Source organism: Muntiacus reevesi, chromosome 10 (genome assembly GCF_963930625.1).
Source record: "Muntiacus reevesi chromosome 10, mMunRee1.1, whole genome shotgun sequence".
In the NCBI taxonomy this organism is placed as follows: domain Eukaryota; kingdom Metazoa; phylum Chordata; class Mammalia; order Artiodactyla; family Cervidae; genus Muntiacus; species Muntiacus reevesi.
Genome location: NC_089258.1, coordinates 66,816,268 through 66,837,792, shown reverse-complemented (window position 1 = coordinate 66,837,792; position 21,525 = coordinate 66,816,268). Strand labels below are relative to the sequence as shown.

Below are 21,525 nucleotides of genomic sequence, written 5' to 3'. Positions count from 1 at the left end.
AGTGGGCAATCCCATTCCAGCTCCCGAAGAAATGCCTTCCTTAATCAAATTAACTTTGAAATGACATTTAGTGTCTTCCTTCCAAATGCCTTTGTTTTCTCCAAGATCTTGGAGACAAGATGTTTCAGGAGGTTCTCCGGTAAACTGATTAAGGTTCCCCACCAACCCCTCCGCCCCGGCCTGCATACTCACTGGAGACAAGTTTTATGACCTCTATAGCTAGGATCGAGGATCCCTTACATTGTATTTATTTGTGTAGCAAATGGCCCACACACTTATAATAACAAAAATTAAAAAAAATTACCTAGGGTGCTTACAGAGAACCCAGATAAAAACAAAATTTAAATCTTGCTGGCTGAAACTCACATAACCGAAAGCTAATTCCTGATTTGAAGGGAAAGGAATTTTTTCCCCCCAGTCTTTTTTCAAATATCAGGCATTCGCGTTGGTAATGCAAAAGGATTTTGGCTTAAATACTTGAATTGGATGCTGCGGCTCGCCTCCAGGTTGCGGGCGCGCAGGCGCGGGCAGGCCCACGTGGACACAGAGACACACTCACACGCGCCCGCCCACGCCCCCTTCCGTGTGAATTGCCTGCGGGATTTACGGGCTTTGCCACCGCGGATTACCGTCAGGTGCAGAAAGCAAGTCTTTGTTCGGTGGGCATTTTCCTGCCTCCGGACCTGTTATTTACCGGCCACGTGAGGGCCGGGCGGGGGGTCAGGCGGACGCGGAGGCGCCCCCGGCTTATGCCAGACAAAGGCTAGCGGAGCCCGGCCGTGCCGCAGGGGGACATCTCCCAGCTCCTGCGACGCGTGTGCAATTCGCCCGGACCTGCCTCCGACTGAGAGGCTCTTCCAAGAGATGTCCAGTTTAAGTCCTTGTAAAGGCATCGGCGTTTTTCTGGAAGCGGATTCCAGGGCTGCCCAAGAGCGTCCCGGGAAAGCCGGGGTGGGCGCGCGGGGGGCTCCTTGGAAAGGGCGCGTTCCTGGTGTGCCAGGGACAGCAAGTCTTTACACAGCCTCACGACCACCTCAGCACGCGAGAAAACGGACAAAAGCCTTGGGAGAGAGTACAGTTCCCCTTCCCAGCGGAGAAGCCAAGCAGCAAACCTTTGACTGGTGACCTCCCCTCCGGAGCGCCCCGCGGCCTCACTGGGTGCTCAGTAGTGGCCGCTCCTCGTGCGCCAAATGTCAACGGGAACCCGAAACTGAGTAGTCAAAATAAATAAAGTAGTGGCTTAAACAATTAAAATTAGTGCCGCCCGCCCCCCCAAGTCCACGATGAATAAAATAGTAAATTCTATATAGAGACGGGATCAGTACATCGCAGAGCTATTTTGGCGCACTCGGCTTGGGCCTGGGGTCCGGGAGCCCGGACGCTGCGAGAGGGAATCCAGAGCTGTAGATTTCGGAGGTGGAGGCCGCCTCCGAGGCCGGGCTGGGGAGTGAAAGGGTGGCCCTGGGGGCCGGAGGCGACAGCCCTGGAGATCCGCTCCGCGGGGAACAAAGGCGGAGCGGAAGGCCGAGTCGGGGGAGGGAGCGGGTTCACCGGCCCTTGTCGCCTCCGCCGGCCGGGAGCAGAAGACTCGACCCCGCTGCCACCAGGGCCCCGAGCGAGTGCCGTAATTCCCTGCTCGGTGGTTAATTCTCACTAACAAGACTTGGCAAGATGTCGGACGCATCATTTTTGGCTTCTGTCGTGTCCCCACCGCTGCGCGCACGCACCCCCTGCCAAAAGCGGCCTCTGGGAAATTAAATGCATAAGTAAAAGCGGGGGCGCGGAAAATGAGACCGGACCGGGAAAGAGGGATGCAAAGAAACCCGAATCGGCCCGGGGACGTATTAAATTCTTTACGCGTCAATTTCTCGGGGTCTAGTTTCGCACCAAATGTGGACCCTAATTGTCATTTCCTGAAAGACAATTCACACTAGTACGAGAGGCGTGAGGACTTTTCCAAAAGCCGAAAATGTCTGCCCCCCTCCTTCCCCCCATCAGGGTTAAATAAACATCTTTAGGAAGCGTGGAAGGGAGTGGCACTCCGCCTTCCTCCTTGGGAACAACATTCCGGATCCAATTAATGTCTCCCTCTGGGTCGTAAGGCAACAAACTCAACACTTCACTCCTATTACCGGGCTTCGGGGCGCGAGGGCTTTCTCTTTCATCTTCTGAATTCGGGTTTGCCCACGTTCCTCGGGAGCTATAAAACTGATTTAATACCTTAAGATGAAAATCGATCAGGCTAAGGCAGAAGCTAAAGTCTGAGGAACTGCAATTGGAAAAAAAAAAAAAAAAAACAACGCCTAGCGGGCCGAACGCGCTCCGTAAGCCTGGGGCGAAGAGGGCCAGGCTGGGCCGGCTGCGATGCTGCGTTTCCCAGTCCCCTGGATACGAGGGGGCCACCTGCGAGGCTGGCAAGGGGGAAGCGCGGAGGTAAACCTCGATGAAAGCTCAAAACCGAGTCCGGCCCTCCGCTAGGCCAGCTTCTCGGCTGGCAGTTTTTTTCCGCGGATCATCGCCGCCACCACCGAGGCGGGGATGCAAGGCAACTCGGGTCGGGCTGGACGCGCGCGCAGGCTGGGGAGAGGCGCCGCCACGCTCCATTCACAAAGTCCCGGCGCAGCCGCTCGCCAGCGGGTCGGAGGCCTCCTCCCTCTTCCTCTAGGTCTCGGTTTTATGAATGGGCCTGGCGGCGGCCGCCGCGCGCCCTGTTTACTCCGCTCTTTGTGACGTCACGTCCCCGTGACCAGGAGCGAGCGGCCGGCACTCCATTCACGCGCCGGGGCGCGCGGAGGAGGTGGGGCCGGAGGGGCGGGGGGAGCCGCCGGGGGGGCGGGGAGCGGGCGCGGGGGGCGGAGCGGGGCTCGCGGCCGAGAATGGAAAGAGGCGGAGCCTCGCGAGGTAGTAATGCATCTGCCCCCTCCCGGGGGAGAGCCGAGGAGCATTAATAAATCTATACGCCGAGGAGAGGAAACTCTGGCTGGGGCAGAGCGCGGAGCTCCGGCAGTTCGTGGGGGAACGGCGGCCGGATCGGCAGCGCAACGGGCAAAATACAATAGAGGCGACAACAGAAGGGAGCCCTCGTACCTCTCCCGTAAACACACTGCACTCCACTGCCACCTGCCCCTTGGCATCGTGCTGCCCGGCGCCCGAGGCCGCCCAGACTGCTATGTAACCGAGAAGCTGCCGGAGGAAGGGGGAACCCGGGAAAAGAGGTTCGCCAGTGAGAGCCCCTAGGGGCCAAGTTTGCGGCCGCTTCTGCCCGCGCGCGCCCTTTCGTAGCCCCCCACTCACCCCTTCCTGGAACCCAGCTCGCCCGGGCGTCTTTCGCCTCCTCGTGTGCCCAACAGACGCGGTTCCCGGCGACCATGGTGACGGTGGACGAGCTGCGGGAGATGGACTGCAGCGTGCTCAAAAGGCTGATGAACCGGGACGAGAACGGCGGCGGCGCGGGCGGCAGCGGCAGCCACGGCGCCCTGGGGCTGCTGAGCGGCGGCAAGTGCCTGCTGCTGGACTGCAGACCGTTCCTGGCGCACAGCGCGGGCTATATCCGAGGCTCGGTCAACGTGCGCTGCAACACCATTGTGCGGCGGCGGGCCAAGGGCTCCGTGAGCCTGGAGCAGATCCTGCCCGCCGAGGAGGAGGTGCGCGCCCGCCTGCGCTCTGGCCTCTACTCCGCCGTCATCGTCTACGACGAGCGCAGCCCGCGCGCCGAGAGCCTCCGCGAGGACAGCACCGTGTCGCTGGTGGTGCAGGCGCTGCGTCGCAACGCCGAGCGCACCGACATCTGCCTGCTGAAAGGTAAACGCGGGCGCCGGGCGCGAGCTGGAGGGTCGTCGGTGCGGCGGAGCTGGGCGGCCTGCGCGTTAGTGGTCAGAAGAGGTGCCTGGGGGGATTCGTGGCTGCGGGATTCCCCCCGCGCGCTCTTTTGTGCGTGTTGGTGTGCGCACTGGTGTGCAAGGATTCTGTGCTTTCGTGTGCAAGCGCGAGCTCCTGAATTCCTGAGATGGTGAGGGCTCAGTCACCTGCAATTCCGGACCCTTCCCGGCGATTCTGCATTTGTTTACACCCACTAACGGTTTGGCCTTGCGGGAGAAGCGACTCCGCAGCTTTTCCACCTTCGAGTCCAGGGAAGTGCTCTCAAGTGCCACTACGCGGGAGGTGGGGGACAGGTTAGGCCTGTTGGTTTGGCGTGGCCGGGTTCCGCACCGATTTCGAGACGTGGGGAAGAGAGGGAAGGAGGGTGAGCGCCGGGTGCGATCGGTTCTGCGACTCCTGCTGGAAAGCAACCGTTCATAAATGCAAAAACGAGGGTCAGCTTGCGGGCTTGATGTGGAGCAAATCCATATCCTCTCCTGCAGCCCAACTCCGAGCTTCACCAGGAAGGGTGGCCAACCCCTCCCGCCTCGGGCTAGACCCAGGCTCCGGAGACGGAGGGCCCAAGCTCCGGGACGGAGGCAGGAGGTCCGAGTATTTGCTGGGGTCGCCAAGTGGGACGAAGCCTCTTAAATGAAGGCAGCTGAGAAGTAACGACCTTTTGTTCAGACTCAAGACTCTCAGATGGCGGCGCGTGCTTAAGTGCGAAACTCTAGGGGTGGGGAGGTCTTATCAAATCTGCAAGTCGGAAACTCCAAAAGGGCCGAAGGCTACCCAAGTACCTGGAAGGACCTGGGCGCCGACCGCACCTGCCGGGCCGGGCCGGGAGCGGGCGAGTCGTTGGGGCCCTGCGGCGCTGCGTTCCCCCCTTCCACCCGCGCCACATTCCGCGCATTCCTCAGCCCGCTGCGGGTCCTGGCCGCCCCAGGACCCGAGGGAGGCGTTTCGAACCCCCGCCATCAAAGGGCCGCCCCTTTCCCTGCCGGCCCCTGGCCCCCTCCCTCCTGCCTTTCCTCTCCGGACCCGCTCACCCGAGAGGAAGGGAGATGGGATGGGGCGGGAGGCGCGGCGGAAACCTCTCCCCACCGCCCCTTCCAAAAAGCACGACCACACCGCTCGGAGCCGGGGGGCCGGGCTGGCCCCTGTGAACAGCGGGGGGCTTTGTTCTCGGCAGTTGTTTCCTGGCCATTTGACCTGTCAGCTGCTGGGGAAATGCTGTTGACCTTTGGTTGAACCACTAAGGCGATTTTGCTGATTTTTCTTTCTCTGCGAGGGCGGCCTTTGGCACCTCTGATGGGGCTCATCGCTCCTCCCTTCTCCTCGCAGCGCTTTAAGGGAAAGTGCCAGGAAGGGCCTTGCACCGGAAGGACCCGGCGCTAAGCGAGGCGACCTGGGCGCAGGGGCCAAGGGGCTCTGCCCCGGCGCCGAGGTGTGCCGGGAGCCCCGCGGCCCCGGACCGGGTGGAGCGCCGGGATGGGGTCCCCGCGGTAGAGCACGCCGCTCGTCCTCCCGTGCGTGGTGCTGGCGCACGTAGGGGCGGTGAGAGAAATTTCTCTGGGACGAAAGCCCCTTCGAGTGGCATGGGCTGGCCGCGGTGTTCTCCGAGCCGTGCTAACCTCGATCGCTACGGATTTGGACCCCGATCGCGCGCCTGCCTGCTTGGCCCCGGAACCCAGGACCCTTCTCGAGGCAGAGCAGACGCACGTGGCGTCTGGGTTCGTTTTGTTTTCTTTCTTTTTTTTTTTCCTGGAAGAAATCCAGAGACGACCGCCCTAGGGTTTCCGGGCGCGCAGTTAGGCCCCGCTCCCGGCGAGAGAAGCAGATTTTTAAGGTTCCCTCCTTGGGCTCACGGCACCTGCCTGGTTCCCCCCGAATCCCGCCGGGAGAGCCCGGAGCCAGATCTGTACCGAGAGCCGCCGCTCGGGCCGGCCGCCGGGCGCGAGGCAAATGGTAGTCTGTGGGGTCGGCAGTCCCCTGGCGGTTGGCGAGGTGCCTGGCCGAAGGAAAAGGAGTGCTTTAAGGGCTGTTTCCTCCCGAGGCCTGCACTGCCTCCTGTTGTCTGACCCGGAGCGCGCAGGGCAGACCGCTTGCAGCCTCTCCAAGACCGACCGCATCCTCTGAGCTGGGGAGAGTCATGGCCTGGGCGTGGGGTCCAACTTCTCTTTACAGGCCCTACCGGGAGGGGCCAGGAAAGGTTCGACTGGGTCTTTCTAAGCACAGGGAGCCTGCATTTGGAAGCAACCGCCTAAAATTCAGAGACTGGGGAGGGAGGGTACCTCCTTCCAACTTGTTCTGCAGTGGTGATAGAACATCTTTGAGGTTAACTGGTTCATTTTCTATTCAGCTCAGCTTGTTTTCATTTAGGTGCTAAGCAGAGGCGGTCTTCACACAGTTCCTCTTCCTTCTCCTTGCCTTTCCCTGCAAAGGCATCTCCCAGTGAGGGCAGAAGGAAATGGGCTCCCTTGTCGCTGCGCGGAGGTGCGCCTGGGGGCGGCCAGTGCAGAAGCCAGCAACAGCAGGAAACGTGGGTTCCTCGCAGGAGGCCCTGGGGGCAGGAAACTAAAGCCGCTTATATTATCTTTAGTAAATGCCTGAACTGATTAGGGGTTGGGTAATTTGGATGATTCCCCCCACCCCCCAAGTTCCTTTTGTTTTGCGGCCATTGGGGCCTTCTGTGTGACCTTTCATGTGTGGTGGTGGGTGAGGAGTAAAAGTGGTCAGACATGAAGCCAATGGAAGACTGTTGATATCTGCCATCCTGGGAGGACAGTAAAAACAGCTGGATATTTTCAGAAGTTCTATTACCCTTCCTGGTCACAAGCTATGGGCTTTTTTACCAATTAACTGCATTTAAACAGCTGATTTTTCTATTTCTGCCACTTTGAAGGGCAATTAGTTATATAGTGCAGGTAGTTAATAACTAATATCACGGGCAGGAATTCATAATTAAGAGTATCAAGGCAATGCTAGGGGCTGGCGTTTACAATTCCAAATAATACCCAAGGTTTGCTAAAAGCAGTAACCCAAATCACTACATTTTCTGATCATTTGGCTAGTTAATCTTCCCACTGGGGTAAAACTCATTTTATTGAAAACCCTGTAAGGCATTTTGGGACAGTTTAGAGATTTCAGCTTTTCATATTTATAGTACATGTTTCTTTTGAAATCCGTTTCTCTTTCCTTCATAGATCCTTGGATTAGGGTTTTAGACCCCCTCCCCCCAGTAGAGAAAGACAAAAAGAGCATTTTTTTTTTTTACCTTAATAGACGTCATTCTTTACTTTCCACACCCCCCAAATAAGAGATCAGTCTGTTACACAGAAGATTTCGGGTATATAAACATTATCTTACTTTTTCTTCTGTCTAAAGTTTTTCTCAACCTGTGACTGTTGTCAGTTCTTACTCAAGTTCTGATTTAAAAGCCATCCTGGAGCTGTTTTGAGAAATTGGGAAGATCAAGATACTCCAGTTTCTCCTTCCAGGTTGGAAGTCACGTACCCGATAGTCCCCAAGCTTGATTCTAGAGACCTGACATGATACCTTCAGTGCGAACAGCGACTGAGGCCCATCATGAGAGCTCTGGGCAGCGGTCAGGAGGCTGTGTTCTGTCTTTTCTCTATGTCCATCTGCCCTGCCCATCCTCATTTCCAGGTCATTGGCACCAAATGGCAAGTCCTGGGGGATGCTAAGGGGAGCTCTTTCACCCAAAGGCAAAAGGACTGGCTTTTCTCCTCGCAAACAGGACACAATACCCATGAGAGCTGAGAACTGTTAGTTACAAACATAAAGAGTTTGTGAGACTTTCAAAAGTTATAAAGAATGAGGCAGTCACCACTCTTTGCATCATCTGCACTGGATGTTTCCAGTCCACACAAACAACTGAAGACAGGGCGCAGGTGTAAACTGAGAGAGACTCCTGATTGTCAGAAAGTCCATCTCAGCTCCCTTGGGCTTGTCTTGGATGCTTATAGGAAAGGTAGGCTGCCCTTCCCCAAGGTGGGCTGCACAGAACTGAGAGGAGAAAGGTGGTCGTTTTAAAGAGCCAAGGAATTCCTTTAAAAAAAATCAGAACATCCAAAACCAGATAGCTGGTTTCCTTCCTGGAAGGCAGTTCCTGTTTAACAAAGAGGAAGTTGGGGAGGAAGAAATCTAGACTAGACGGAAGCCAGAGTGCTGAGGGGAGCAGATGGCAGAGAAGGACCGGGAGGGGCTGCAAATGAGATCCAGCCTCGGGTGTCCAGCAGCTGCTCGGGACAGCAGAGGTGTCAGACCCAGGACTCGGAGGTCTCAGCCGGTAAGCCCGAGATGCGGAGCCCACGTATGTAAACCGGAAGTCTTGGAATCTCTCAAAGCCAAAGGACCTTCAGACGGCCCCAGACTTTGCCTGCTGGGCAGTTTGCTTGCTATTGATAAGATGTCCCAGGACAGCAAGCCCATGAGCCCTGTTTGTGAACAGGTTGATATTGTGAGTGTAGAGAGGGTAATAGGGGAAACGTGGCAGCCACGTTAAGATCCGCGACCATCGTCACCACCAAGAGACTGTCCTTCCATCACAGACCCCATGAAGAGTCCTATCACGGCGAGATGACAGGCACGATAGCAGCCTGTCCTTTGAAAGGACTTCAGCACACATCACCCCCCGCCCCACCCGCCTGAGCAGGTCTGTCAACTTTGAAAACCGCCTTGCTGTCCATGTGAGAAGACGAAAAGAACACAGTTGAACCGTAGGCGCAGTTATTCCTCAAGGAAGCTGGGTAGAAAATTATAGTCCTTTCTGCCCCTCCCCCTCCAGACACTCCGGTTTTAAAATTAAGATGAGAAAATGAGAGCTTTAAGGCTAGAAGGTATATTATTAAATAAGAACATGGGAAAAACAGGTCAAAATTAGTCAGCATATCTGTTACTGAATTAACATGCAGCAGGACGTAGGGGGAAAAAATGGTGGGAAATTCACTGACGAATGTGTTGTGAGATTGTGTTCAGAAGGTGGAAATACACAGGTCTGATGGAAACATACCTGCTGTCAGTTGATAATCGGCAAGTCAGTTCATGACCATTCAGGAGCACAGAATGTTGCAACTTGGAGATGACAGCGTCTGGAATCCTTGTGTTCTGAGGGTGGAAAATGGGGCGTAGGAGGGGATGTGTCTCTTCCGGCTCCTATAGTCAGAGCTGGGGCTCCTCTGCACCCATCTGCCTCCCCCCCCACCACATAGCTCCAAGGCCACAGGATAGAAGCTTCCCCCATCCCACCCCACCATGTCTGCAGTGGCAATAAACTTTCCCTCTCATGAGTTCTGAATAAAGCTTAGAGATCTAAAGATCTCTTGGGACTTCCTGGTGGTCCAGTGGCTAAGACTGTGCACTCCCAGTACAGGCAGCACAGGTTCTATCCCTGGTCGGGGAACTAAGATCCTGCATAGTATGCAGGAGGTGGTCAAAGATAAAAAAATACAAATAAATCTCGCTCTTGCTGGAAGGGTTGTGGCTATGGTACCTGCACAGATGTGAGCTGGGAAGGGAGGCGCTGAGGGGAGAGGCTGAAAGCAGTCTTCTTCCCTGCCATCCCACATAAGAAACTGCGTTTCGTTTCCATCAGGACCTCCTATAGGGCTACTCTATATACTTCTAGAGGATCTGACCTTTTTTAAAAAGTGAAATGACCCATGTGTTTATTACATAATTTGAGCTCTTAAAATACCTTTCCCCCCAAGAGATGGAAGCATGAGTGGTGTCCTGCAGCAGCTCCTGGCCTGGCCAGGTGTCTGTCCCCCTGTTCTGGGGTCATGCCCCACTGCAGCACGTGCCATGTACAGTCTGGGAGAAGAAGAGCCAGCAAGTGCCTTTAGGTGCCAGGGAAGTCCCTATGATGGGGACCATCGCTGTGAAACCGAGTGCCATGAAGTCATACCCTCTATAAATGCAGTGCTTTCACGTTGTGTTTATTCTGTTTCATCACATTTAAAAAATGCTGGTCACGACTCCTCCATAACTACCTGGAGTTCGAAAAGCATCGGAGAGAAGCAGAGTCCAGTGAAACGTCAGCAGTGCCCTGTTCACGTTCTTTCTATTTCTGCATCAAAATTCTTTCCTAGAGTGATGAACCACTGCGAGGGGGAGCAGGGGGCTTAGAGAAGGGCCACTGGAGAAGCAGCGGTGGGCAAGGACCAGGACGGGTTCCTGATGACCAGGCTCCGAGTGACTTTGAGGCCCCTTCTGTGGGCTGAATGCCCTTACGTGCACGGGGGCCTCCGTGCAAGTTTTCTCTTCTGTTAAATTGGGGCTCGGCACGCCTTCCTCCAGGGCTGCTGGTTGGATACCAGGGTGGGAAGAGCCTGACACATAATGAACATTTCCTTTTAAGAGGGTCTGTCATTTTTATTAACCTGGATGGGAGATGGCTTCCTGGGGTGTGGCCTTGTGGGGTGTGGGCTGAATGGCCCCTGACCTGCACTCCTGTATCTGCACTGCATCCCCCGAGAGCTCCCGACTCCACGAGGGTGTGTTCTATCATCTGAAGTCCTGGCCTGACTGCAGCTCCTAGCCTCAAAAGGAGGTCCTTTGGTGATGCTCCTTGTAACTACCGGTCACAGATCCCCGACAGCTAATGACGGCTCCGGAGGGAAATCCTTTCCGTTGCTCCCATGTCAGGGACGCCACCCTCCTTTTGCTCCTGTCTCCTGAACGACTCTTCTTCTTCACTTAGCTCCTTTCTGCTTGTTCTTTGAAGATCTCCAGAGCAAACGGACTTTTCCGTGATGGTTTTGCATTCTCTCTCTGTCCTGTTACGCGCAGCCTTGGGGAGACGACAGGTAGCCCCCCTTTCAAGCCTGGTCTGGTCTCTGGGCCCGCCCGCACCCTCCCCCATCCCCTACACCTGCCACACCCCCAGGGTCAGTTACAGGCTGGGGACCCCTCCAGGGTTCTGCTGCTCCCTGGGGATTGATGGATGGCCAGCCCTGGAGGTAGCAGATGTCCTTGACTGGGCAGGGGCCGTGACGCTCATGAAGTGCCTGGTACCTGTTCTTCTGCCGCCTAACTACCAGCTCTCAAGATGCCCGCTGGAAAAAATGGAGGAAAGCCCAGGAGGAGAAAGCTGTCCTGAGTGTGAGAAGTTGTCAGTGAAGCTGGAGTCCCCTTAGGTACCAAAGGAGGAAACGTTCATTGCATGTCTCCCTGGGGCCAGGCACAGCGCCCTGGCTGTCTGGTCAGTCCCCACCGGAGACTGGCCTGGAAGTTTCATTACATTTTACAAATGAGGAGGAGGCTCAGAGAGGTTCAGAGATGTCTCCAGGCTGCACAGCCCATGATTTATTCACAGGGCTGGCATTCAACCCAGAGCTCTTTCCCTTCCGTCTGGCGCCCTGCTCCATGCCTTCTCAGCAGCGGGAAGAACGTTCTTTCCACCACTGAGGTTCCTTGGCTCCTTCTGTCCTCAGATCTGCTGCTTCTCTATGACCTTGGAGCCTTGCCCTGACCCTCCTGTGACTCCGCTGGCCTGCCCGTCCAGGTGATGAGCTTTTTGGCGGGCAGCCCTCAGCATCTTGTATCTCTTTGAGATGCATTTTCATAGCTCAAATTTTGTAACAAACACATAGATCCTTTCACTCAACTTTTCAGATCTCCTGGAAGTACAGAATAGCAAGTAATGGTGTTTCATATAGACAATCAACATCGGTTTGTGGATGGACCCACTTCTCCTTTTACTTTCTCCAAAGGGTAGCATTTCCCCAAGTTTCCATCCCAGAGGCCCATCAGAGGGGCTTCAGCTAAAGGCCCTTGCCGGCTCTCCTTGCCCATAGCCTGCCTTTGGGGCGGAAGCGTTGGCAGGTTTATAGGCAAAAGGGAGGGCTGCTCCTGTGACAAGAAGTCCACCCAGGCCACCAGCACCACTGAAGACGGCAGGACTGGGCCCTCCAGCAGGTTTTCCCTCCAGGGAGGCTGGTCATTATGACTCAGCAGGAGCGAGGGCCTGTGACCAAGAAGTGGCCATTTATAGCCTGGGGGACGGAAACCAGGAGCCTCCCGCTCAGAGAGGAAAAAATGTCTGCCCTGTTTCTGGAAGCCTTACGATGTGGCAAAGGATCATTTTCTTTCCCCTCCCAAGCGGTAGTGTCTAGGGTTGGGATTCAGGGCAAGGAATTGACTGACCGTCACTTGTTGGAAAATTTCTTTGAATGGTAGGGCTAGAGAACAGTGGCACCCAGCCTGTCAGTCATAAAGGTGTAACGGGCCAGCTGCCCACGTGACCATCCGTTGAGTGGTTGTTCCACAACCTGCAGACCCTGCTGAGTTAATTTATAATCTATTTTTGGTCCAATAGTAACTGCAAAATAAAAACACAAGCAGGGGGATTCCCTCTTGATCCAGACGTCAGCTTCCAACGCAGGGGGCGCAGGTGTGATGCCTGTTTTGGGGAGCTGAGATCCCACATGCCTCAGGGCCAAGAAATCAAAATACAAAACAGAAGCAGCGCATGCATGCTCAGTTGTGTTCGACTCTTTGTGAGGCCGTGGACTGTAGCCCGCCAGGCTCCTCCGTCCAGGGTGGAGTGGGTTGCCATGCCCTCCTGCAGAGGATCTTCCTGCCCCAGGGATTGAATCTGCGTGCGTCTCCTGCACTGCAGACAGATTCTTTACCACTGTGCCACCTGGGAAGCCCCCAATACACATCCAATCAAGACTCCAGAAATGGTCCACATCAAAATAAAAACCCCCCCAAAAAAACAAAAACAAAAACCCAAGCAGGGCCAAACCTTGACAATAATAGATGGTAAGTTTCCCGCAAAGCAGAGTCCCAGAGTGCACAAGAAAATCAGAGACACAGGCTGATCTCTTCTTGGTGTGTTTCCCTGCCTGCCTCCGCCTGCGTCTCTGCCCACCCCTGCCCAGCCGCCCTTGCCTGAATGACACTAACGCTACCCCACAGAAGTTGGCCGTTTGTCTCCTTTTACGAAAACGACCTCCCTTCGCCGGAAGATGATCCTGCAGAGAACTCTTCCAGGGCTTAGCAAACTCTCAGGTCAGGAAATCCTCCCGTGCCCCAAACCTGGATGAGGCAAGAGGGATTTGTTTAGATTTAAGCCCATTTCCTCTCGTTTTGGCCCCTTGTTGATGGAACAGCTGTTCATGAGGCTGTGTGATTGGCATCTGTTCTGATGCTGAGGTCCAGAAGGTCTGGTGCCAGGATAATAGTTTTTTTATTCTCTCCCACACTGGAAAACCTCTTGAAAAGAAGAGCTGGATTTGGGAGATGACAGACATCTTTGTGGGTCCCAGGACTCAATTTTTCCCTCATGAAAACCCCTAGTGGCGCTTCCCTCTTTCTTTGTCATCACTGTAAAGAAAGCATCCCTTCTTCACCTCCCCCTGCACATCCTCCTTTGTGTATCTGCATTCTAAACCGAAGTCTTGTCCCTAAAGCTTTTCTTCCAGCTTTTAGGATGCGTTCTTCCCCAAGGATGCGTTCTCCCCCATCTCTGGAGAAAGGTCTCCTTAGCCATTATCTCTGGGCCCACAGCGCCACCCAGTGGCCAATGGAGGTGCAACCAGCCCTAGCTTCCCAACAGCTCTCCTCTATGAAGGGTAGGGTTCAAGTTCTCCCCTGGTTTGGTTTCCTGCTAGCTCAGTGACCCCATTAACTCCGAGCATCTTTCTCCTTTACAGGTGGCTATGAGAGGTTCTCCTCCGAGTACCCAGAATTCTGCTCCAAGACCAAGGCCTTGGCAGCCATCCCCCCTGCTGTGCCCCCGAGCACAGCAGAGTCCCTGGACCTGAGCTGCAGCTCCTGTGGAACCCCACTGCACGACCAGGTGGGGGCTGAGATCAGACTTCTGCTTGTCAGAGGCTCAGGACTCAGGGCCCCAGTGCTGGGTGAATTGATGAACCCTGAGTGTTGGGGTGCGACCTTAGGTGGAATCCATTATTCCTTGGAAATTCTTCCCCTTCCTTCTCTCATTATCCTTAAAAAAAGAATATAAAGACCCAAGTCCCTGACTTCACTCCCAGAGTTATGTGCAGACAAGGAGGCCAGACGTGTGTGGGCTGCTGTGTAGGAAGCTGAGACCCCAGCCCTGATTCAAAAGAGTCAGAGCTGTCCGCCCCCCCCCCCCCCGCCCCCCTGCCATATAAGCGAATTGTAAATGCTAAGTGAACATCAGTGGGCAGCCAACCCTTCTCCTAAGAAAACCAGCTCATGCCACTATGATTCTTACAAGCACGCCCCTTCCAGCCCTCTCCTTTAGACAGAGATGGAGTAAATTGATGGGGTCCTGCAACTCTGCTCCCCAAATCCCACATCACTCGCGTTGATCCGCCTCAGAATAGTGTCACCAGCGAAGCCAACATAACCTCCTTTTGCCAGGATCCCTCCTCTTGTCTTTGAGGTTGCTCTGGCGTCTGTTTTTGAACTGCAGCAAGTAGCTTAGTGGTAGCAGGTGTAAGCTCCTCACGTCACACAAACAGTGGAACAAGGCCAGCGCTGTGTCTCCTGCTTCACTGGTCATGGGGCGGGGGGAGGTGGGCTGCTTGAACCAGGGAGGGGGGCCCAGCATCAAGGCAAAGCACAGCATCAAAGCCAGAGAGGTCCCACGGAGCGCATCACTTCCTCCCGGAGCCCCAGCAGGACACGGGGAGACCAGGAGGGGTTGGGTCCACAGGCCCTCTTCCCAGGACCTGTGAGAGCGCCACCCCCCTGCCCCAGACTGGCTTCCCTCTCGCCGTCCCACCACCCCAGCCCTCTGCCCCGCTGTCTTACACTTATGATGTTTGGGGGGCCCCTTTTTTCTCCCCTTCTGCAGGGGGGTCCGGTGGAGATCCTGCCCTTCCTCTACCTCGGCAGTGCCTATCATGCGGCCCGCAGGGACATGCTGGATGCCCTGGGCATCACGGCCTTGCTGAACGTCTCCTCCGACTGCCCGAACCACTTCGAAGGACACTATCAGTACAAGTGTATCCCGGTGGAGGACAACCACAAGGCCGACATCAGCTCCTGGTTCATGGAGGCCATCGAGTACATCGGTAGGCTGGCCTTGGCTGGGGTGCTGGGTCCAAGGACGGGGTGCTGGGTGCAAGGCTGGCAGAGACAGGAAGGGAGGGAAGAGGGAACCACTTGGAGCTGGAGGGACTTAGGAAGGGCCCTGCCCAGAGGGTGCCTATTTTCCCTCTTTCTCAGTGGGAAGGCTGGCCCGTGGGGTGTTGAGTTGCCCAGGGGTAGGAAGATGGACTTACTCAAGCCGCAGGCACTGTTAGCTGATAGAGCCAAGAACCTTTGCCTTGGATGTCCCACCTGCCAAGCAGATATGACTTTGGGGTGGGGAGGAAGGCCCAGAGAGAACTGGGTCATTGTTTTTGCTCTGGCAAGTGAAAACCCCTCCACGTGTGCTGGCACGTGGCTTTAGCATGTGTATTTCCTAAGCCTGGCACATTTGTTTGGTTAAGTCTCCCAAATAGCCTAGAGCCTACGGCCTTCCCTGGCCCCGTGGGTTTCATCTCCTGGCCTCAGCCTCGGAGGGCTGTTCCTTCCGTGGTTCAGAGGGAGGGCCCCGACCAGCGCTTCTCAGATCCTTCCCCCAGTGCCCTCGTCCCGCCCGCGGGACGGACGGGGGCTTGGGGACGCTAACGGGCGCGCGGCTCTCTGCCCCAGATGCGGTGAAGGACTGCCGCGGGCGCGTGCTGGTGCACTGCCAGGCTGGCATCTCCCGCTCGGCCACCATCTGCCTGGCCTACCTGATGATGAAGAAGCGCGTGCGGCTGGAGGAGGCCTTCGAGTTCGTCAAGCAGCGGCGGAGCATCATCTCGCCCAACTTCAGCTTCATGGGGCAGCTGCTGCAGTTCGAGGCGCAGGTGCTGGCCACGTCCTGCGCGGTGGAGGCCGCCAGCCCGTCGGGGCCGCTGCGCGAGCGGGGCAAGGCCACCCCCACGCCCACGTCGCAGTTCGTCTTCAGCTTCCCGGTCTCCGTGGGGGTGCACCCGGCCCCCAGCAGCCTGCCCTACCTGCACAGCCCCATCACCACCTCCCCCAGCTGTTAGAAGCCTCGGAACACCCCCCCACCAGCCCACGTCGGGTGGGGCCCCGTGGCCGGGGTAGCAGGTCCGGACTGACCCTCAGGGCGCCTGGCGACCAAGCTCCTTCCATCCATCTCTCTTTGGCCGACCGTGGGGCCAGCTAGAATGGCAATAAGGACCTCGAATACATATTTAAACGCAGACAAACAAAACACTCCAACTTAGAGCAATAACGGCTTCCTCGGCAGGCAGGGAAGACCTGGGTCTTGGTTTGTGTCTCAGATTTACTTTTCAGATAGGAATTTCTTACCTCATTTTTTTTTTTCTTTTTTTTTTTTTTTTAAAGCAGCAAGGCTTGAAGTTAGGAAACCCACAGATCCTGGCAGATGTGCCCTCCCGGTTTTATTAAGGGGGAGATGGGTGGAGGGGGAGGGACAGGGCCGAAAACAAGTTGACCAGAAGTGCCTGCTTCTGTGTGCTGGTCCTTTTGTTGTCATAGTTACAGGAATTTTTTTTTTTTTGGAAGAAATCTTTTAAGACATGGTTTTCCTTTCTAAGTCACCACCAACAGGTGAATACTTACGCTTAATAATAAATAAAAATATTTATTGAGAATTTGCTGAGTATGTAAGTACACAAAGTCTAGTGACCGTGATTTTAGAATATATTGATGTTGGTGTGGACCCGCGGAGCACAGCAGCATGCAGACGTCAACGCAGTGAGAAGTGGTGTGTTTCAGATGGCATGACGATCAGCTTGCATTTGGTACCGCTGAGAAGGGGGCAGGGTGGGGTGGGAGGAGGAGAAAGGGAAGGGAGGACGTTGTTAGCGTTGTCCCTGGGTATCCGTGGGAGATTGGTTCCAGCACCCCCTCCGTCCATCACAAATACCAGAATCTGTGGGTGTGTACATCCACAGATAGCACATCCTTGAATATGGACTGGAGACTATTTTTGAAGTTGGTTCTTGGGCACATGGACCACCGAAGCGATTTGAAACCGCAACCATACAACCGATTCGGATGATCAGTAACTCAGTTTGGCGGTGGAAGCATTTTTCTTCTAGACCTGCCCGAGGACTTGTATATCATCTGTGATAAATGCCATATCGTGTAAGGTGCTCCTAAAAAAAAATTGGGTGCAATTCAGATTTTCCTGCAGCGAATCATTTCCCAAGGCCCTTGGGGAACCCAGCTCACAAGAGATAGACCGGAGAGGGAGGTGGAAGCACCATTTTTTTTTTTTTTTCTCTTTTGCCTAAATCGGAGATTTTAATTTTAGGGGATTTGCTTGGAATGAAGTATGCCAACAAATTCTTGTGATCTTAAAAGATTCCTGATGTAGTTGGATATCTGTAAAGTGAATAGGTGACTAAAAAGAAGGGCGTGGACACCCCACTGGAGGTCCTGTGGAAGATTAGGACAGCAAGAGAGTGTGAGTGAGGAGTCAGGCAGACTCTTTGCAGGGAAGCTCGTTTCTAGATGGGCATAGAGTGCCATAGCAGAATCCTTTCTTGAGATAATGCCGTTTTCAGGGGGCCTTTGCAAATAGAGGAGTGGCTTTTGGAACAAGGAGCAGGTGGGTTGGGCTTGGGGGGAGGGAAGAGGAGACTAACCGCGGGTTATTTAACATAGTATTGTGGACAGTGTTGTCACCCTGTGCCAAGTTAGCAGTAATCCCAAACTTGTCTAGAAACGAGAGCATGCTTTAGGTTTTGCTTTTTGGGGTTGTTTTTGCCCTCTGAGGATCGAAGTGCTGCTCACCCATTAATAACTTCAAGCCTCGATGTCAGCATAGTGTCAGAATGCTCCTTCTTGTCCCCACGTCCCAGACAGGACCAGGTTCCTTACGTTTTCTTCTATAAACATGAACCTGGCATCATCTGTCCTACCTTTGTCAAGCCTTGTCTTGGGTGTGGCCAGAGTTCCCACTTCCTGTTTTTAGCAAAGCTCAAGGCCCCCTCCTTTCCCAGGAGCTGCTTGGCTGAACCCCTCCTGAAGACGTGAAGGAGTCGGGTTCATGACACTGGGATGTTCCCTTGTCTTCCTTGATTCCTGGAAGTTGCTTCGTGTTTTGTGATGAATGCGGTCAAATGGGATCCACTGCTGGAAAAGTGTGGGTTCCCACAGACAGATAGGAGGGACTGCTTGAAGGGGGAGGGAAAGTAGCTTAGAACAGATTGACTTTTTACAGAATGAGTGCACATTTGCCAAAATCTGTGTATTGTGCTTTCCCGGACCGGATTCAGCTGCCTGGACAGTCGGAGCCCAGGACCCGCCCCGACCGGGTCTGTTCCTTGCTTTCCAATTCAAGTCTTGTGTCACAGCGTCAAACCACTATTTATAAAGCCATTTCTTTTGTACTTGATAACAGTGTGAGTCCCCAAACCCTTAGAAATCAAATAGGAAATGGGCTTGATTGGAATCGGGGATTTGGGGGTCACTGTCTACTTCTACCATCAGAAGCCTCTTTGATGACTTGGAAGAAAGAGCTCTAATGAAGACGGCACCATGAGGTCCCTCGAAATGGCCACTGGGTTTCAACAGGTGTCTCTCCCATGAAGTGATTTCTGGTGACGTGCAATTTCTGTCGCAGTCAGAAAGCTTTGCCACTTTGATCCATGGTGACCTGTGCTATTGACTCACTGGATCATCTGTGGAGACGAGAATGCTGCTGTTGCCTCCAGCGTCTTTCTGACCCCAGGGTGCGGGTCGAGCGCCCCCCTCCCAGCCCCCAGCAGCATTATACTGAAGCCACCTGTGAGCTGGTGGCAGGGAGCTCCCAGCCTTCGTCGTGGCCTCTGAGACCATTTTCCTCAGTTGTCCATCCTAGCCTGATTCTAGAGAGTTGATTCTGATTCTATATGAGAAAAAATACAAACTTCTAGGGAAGATGGGCAGAGGGAGGTGGGATGGGTGATCTCAGTGTGAGGGGAGGGGGGCCGTGAGATCGGAGTTTGGCCACCAGCCTTTGTTGGTAAAGTCGGGGTTCGCCTTCGCTGCCCGTTAGCCCAGACCAGGTACACCAGGAATTCTGGAGGAGGGACCTGGGCACCAGTAGGTTTCAAAGCTCCCCAGGTGCTTTCCCTGCATAACCGAGCTTGGGAAACTCAACTTTCTAGATGGCAGGGTGCTGTTGGAGGCCAGGGCTTGCTAACAGAGCTGGCTTGTGTGGCAGAAACCACAGCAGACAGTTGTCCCTGGCCCCGCGTGGTCCCAGCTCTGCTGAGGGACAATATGGTTTCTGTCAGGAGCTCCCGGGGCCTAAGACCTCCTGGACGAGGTGCCTTTTTACGCCCCTCGAAAGCTGATCTGTGGTTCGTAAGGAACTGAAGAACGTGTCTGGCTGTCAGTGCTCTTTGCAAGTTTGTTTGTTTATCAAGAAGTGTGGAGAGGGACTTCACTAGCAGTCCAGCCCCGTGCTTCTAATGCAGGGGGTGTGGGTTCGATCCCTGGTCAGGGAACTAAGATCCCACATGTTGCATGGTGCAGCCGGAAGAAAAAAGGCTGGAGAGTGCCACGTCTTTGAAGAGAACCCTGCTGTCCCTTAGAGCTTATGAGTCATGTGAGAAAGAGGCTTCTTCAAGACAGCAATGCAATACTTGTAATTTCTGTAAATAGCCCCATCTTTCAGAGTGATGTCATTTCTACATTTGATATGCTTGTATTTCTGTAGGATGTATATAGTTTAGGGGAATTTTGTTGTTGTTTGGTTTTTTTTTTTTTAGAAAAGTCAACATGTCTGTTTTTATTTATTGCTTGAAACAAAGATCATTTGAAGAAAAATAAATACATTTTCGACCACCTCTGGCTTGGTTTATCCTTTCTCGAAAAACTGCCAATATGATGACTTGGATGATCTGAATCATTTGATGGTAATCTTGTGGACACGGGCCACTCAAATCTCAGCTCCCTGAACACCATGGAAGGTGCAGGTGAAGGCAGAGAGGAAATCTCTGGGAACTGGGTTTTTTAGAGAGGAAGAAGTGAGGGGTAAGACAGATGTCCTCATGTGAGAGTCTGCTTTCTTTTTTAAAAAATTATTTATTTTTAATTGGAGGATAACTGCTTTATAATATTGTGCCGGTTTCTGCCATACATCAATGTAAATCAGCTATAGGTATACATACGTCCCCTTCCTCTTGAACCTTCCTCCCACCCCATCCCACCCCTCTAGCTTGTCACAGCACCAGTTTGAGCTCCCTGAGTCATACAACAAATTCCCACTGGCTCTCTGTTTTACCTATGGCAGTGGATATGTTTCAGTGCTACTCTCGATTCGTCCCACCCCCTCCTTTCCCCACTGTGTCTACAAGTCTCTTTATGTCTGCATCTCCATTGCTACGCTAAGAACAGATTCATCAGTACCATCTTTCTAGGTTCCATATATATGCGTTAATATACAATATTTGCTTTTGAGAGTCTGCTTTCTGCCAGGCACAGGATGGAGTGATAAGGATGGCTGGCAATCTTAAACACAGCACAAGTGGTTAGGGCTACAACCAAAGATTGTACAAGGAGTTGCCACACCCTTCCCAACAATAGCAAGGGGTCCTGGCTCACAAAATCTTAGGAAATTTTGGAGACCTCATGTTCCCTCATGTTCTGTTGGGAGCATGGAAATAGCAATTTGCGTCGAGGCCAGAAGAATAAATAAATGAACGACGGTGATATAAGGCAGTGGTTCCCCAGTGCTCATTTGGGGATTGGTTCTATCAGATTCAGTTGGTACAAATGTCCCAAAGTGTAAATCAAAAGCATGTCAGTAAACATGTATTTTCACTGTGTCATTGTTATCTAACATTATTTTGGAAGTACTCAGTTCAGTCGTTCAGTCGTGTCCGACTCTGCGACCCCGTGGACTGCAGCACGCCAGTCTTCCCCGTCCATCACCAACTCCCAGAGCTTGCTGAAACTCACGTCCATCGAGTCGGTGATGCCATCCAACCATCTCACCCTCTGTCGTCCCCGTCTCCTCCTGCCTTCAATCTTTCCCAGCATCAGGGTCTTTTGTAATGAGTCTCTCTTCACATGAGGTGGCCAAAGTACTGGAGCTTCAGCTTCAGCATCAGTCCTTCCAATGAATATTCAGGACTGATTGCCTTTAGGATCGACTGGTTTGATTTCCTTGCTGTCCAAGGGACTCTCAATAGTCTTCTCCAACACCATAAGCAATGCAATTAGCAGTGCAATTTGGAAGCACTAGCCAATGTAATTAGCAAGTGAAAGAAATGAGGTATACAGTTTGAAAAATGGGAGGCCAAATTATTTGCAGATGATATGTATCAGGAATCAACTGAAAAGCTATCAGAAATGAGAGAATTCAGCTAGTGGTTGATTGTATTAACATGAAAAAAATCAATAGCTTTCCTATATGAAAATAGCAGTTAAAATAAATGTAGTAGATCCCATTTACAATATCAGCTTAAAGATAAACTGCCTATAGTAAACTTTACCAGAGATAGGCAAGACCTAGCTGATGGACATTGTAAAGCGCTACTGGACTTCCCTGGGAGTCCAGTGATTAAGACTACACGCTTTCAATGCAGGGGGTACAGGTTCAATCCCTGGTCAGGAACTAAGATGGCATGGTGTGGCAAAAAAATAATAAAATCCTTCAAAGAAAAAAAAGAAAGCCCTACTAAG

At 53.5% G+C, this 21,525-nt stretch overlaps 1 protein-coding gene across 1 annotated transcript; it reads left to right on the top strand.

Moving 5' to 3' along the window:
• The first annotated feature begins 2,966 nt into the window (after window positions 1-2,966).
• DUSP4 (dual specificity phosphatase 4) lies at window positions 2,967-19,675 on the top strand. Its single transcript, XM_065947471.1, has 4 exons — window positions 2,967-3,801; window positions 13,542-13,687; window positions 14,675-14,894; window positions 15,520-19,675. The coding sequence occupies exons 1-4, from the start codon at window positions 3,369-3,371 to the stop codon at window positions 15,903-15,905; spliced, it is 1,185 nt and encodes a 394-aa protein (XP_065803543.1). The 5' UTR covers window positions 2,967-3,368; the 3' UTR covers window positions 15,906-19,675.
• The last annotated feature ends 1,850 nt before the right edge of the window (window positions 19,676-21,525 follow it).

Bases quoted from the DNA above. Each gene is read 5' to 3' on its own strand.
- DUSP4 (XM_065947471.1), top strand. From the start codon at position 3,369: ATGGTGACGGTGGACGAGCTGCGGGAGATGGACTGCAGCGTGCTCAAA. The intron at 3,802-13,541 runs GTAAACGCGGGC...TCTCCTTTACAG, and splicing joins CGACATCTGCCTGCTGAAAG to GTGGCTATGAGAGGTTCTCC. The intron at 14,895-15,519 runs GTAGGCTGGCCT...TCTCTGCCCCAG, and splicing joins GGAGGCCATCGAGTACATCG to ATGCGGTGAAGGACTGCCGC.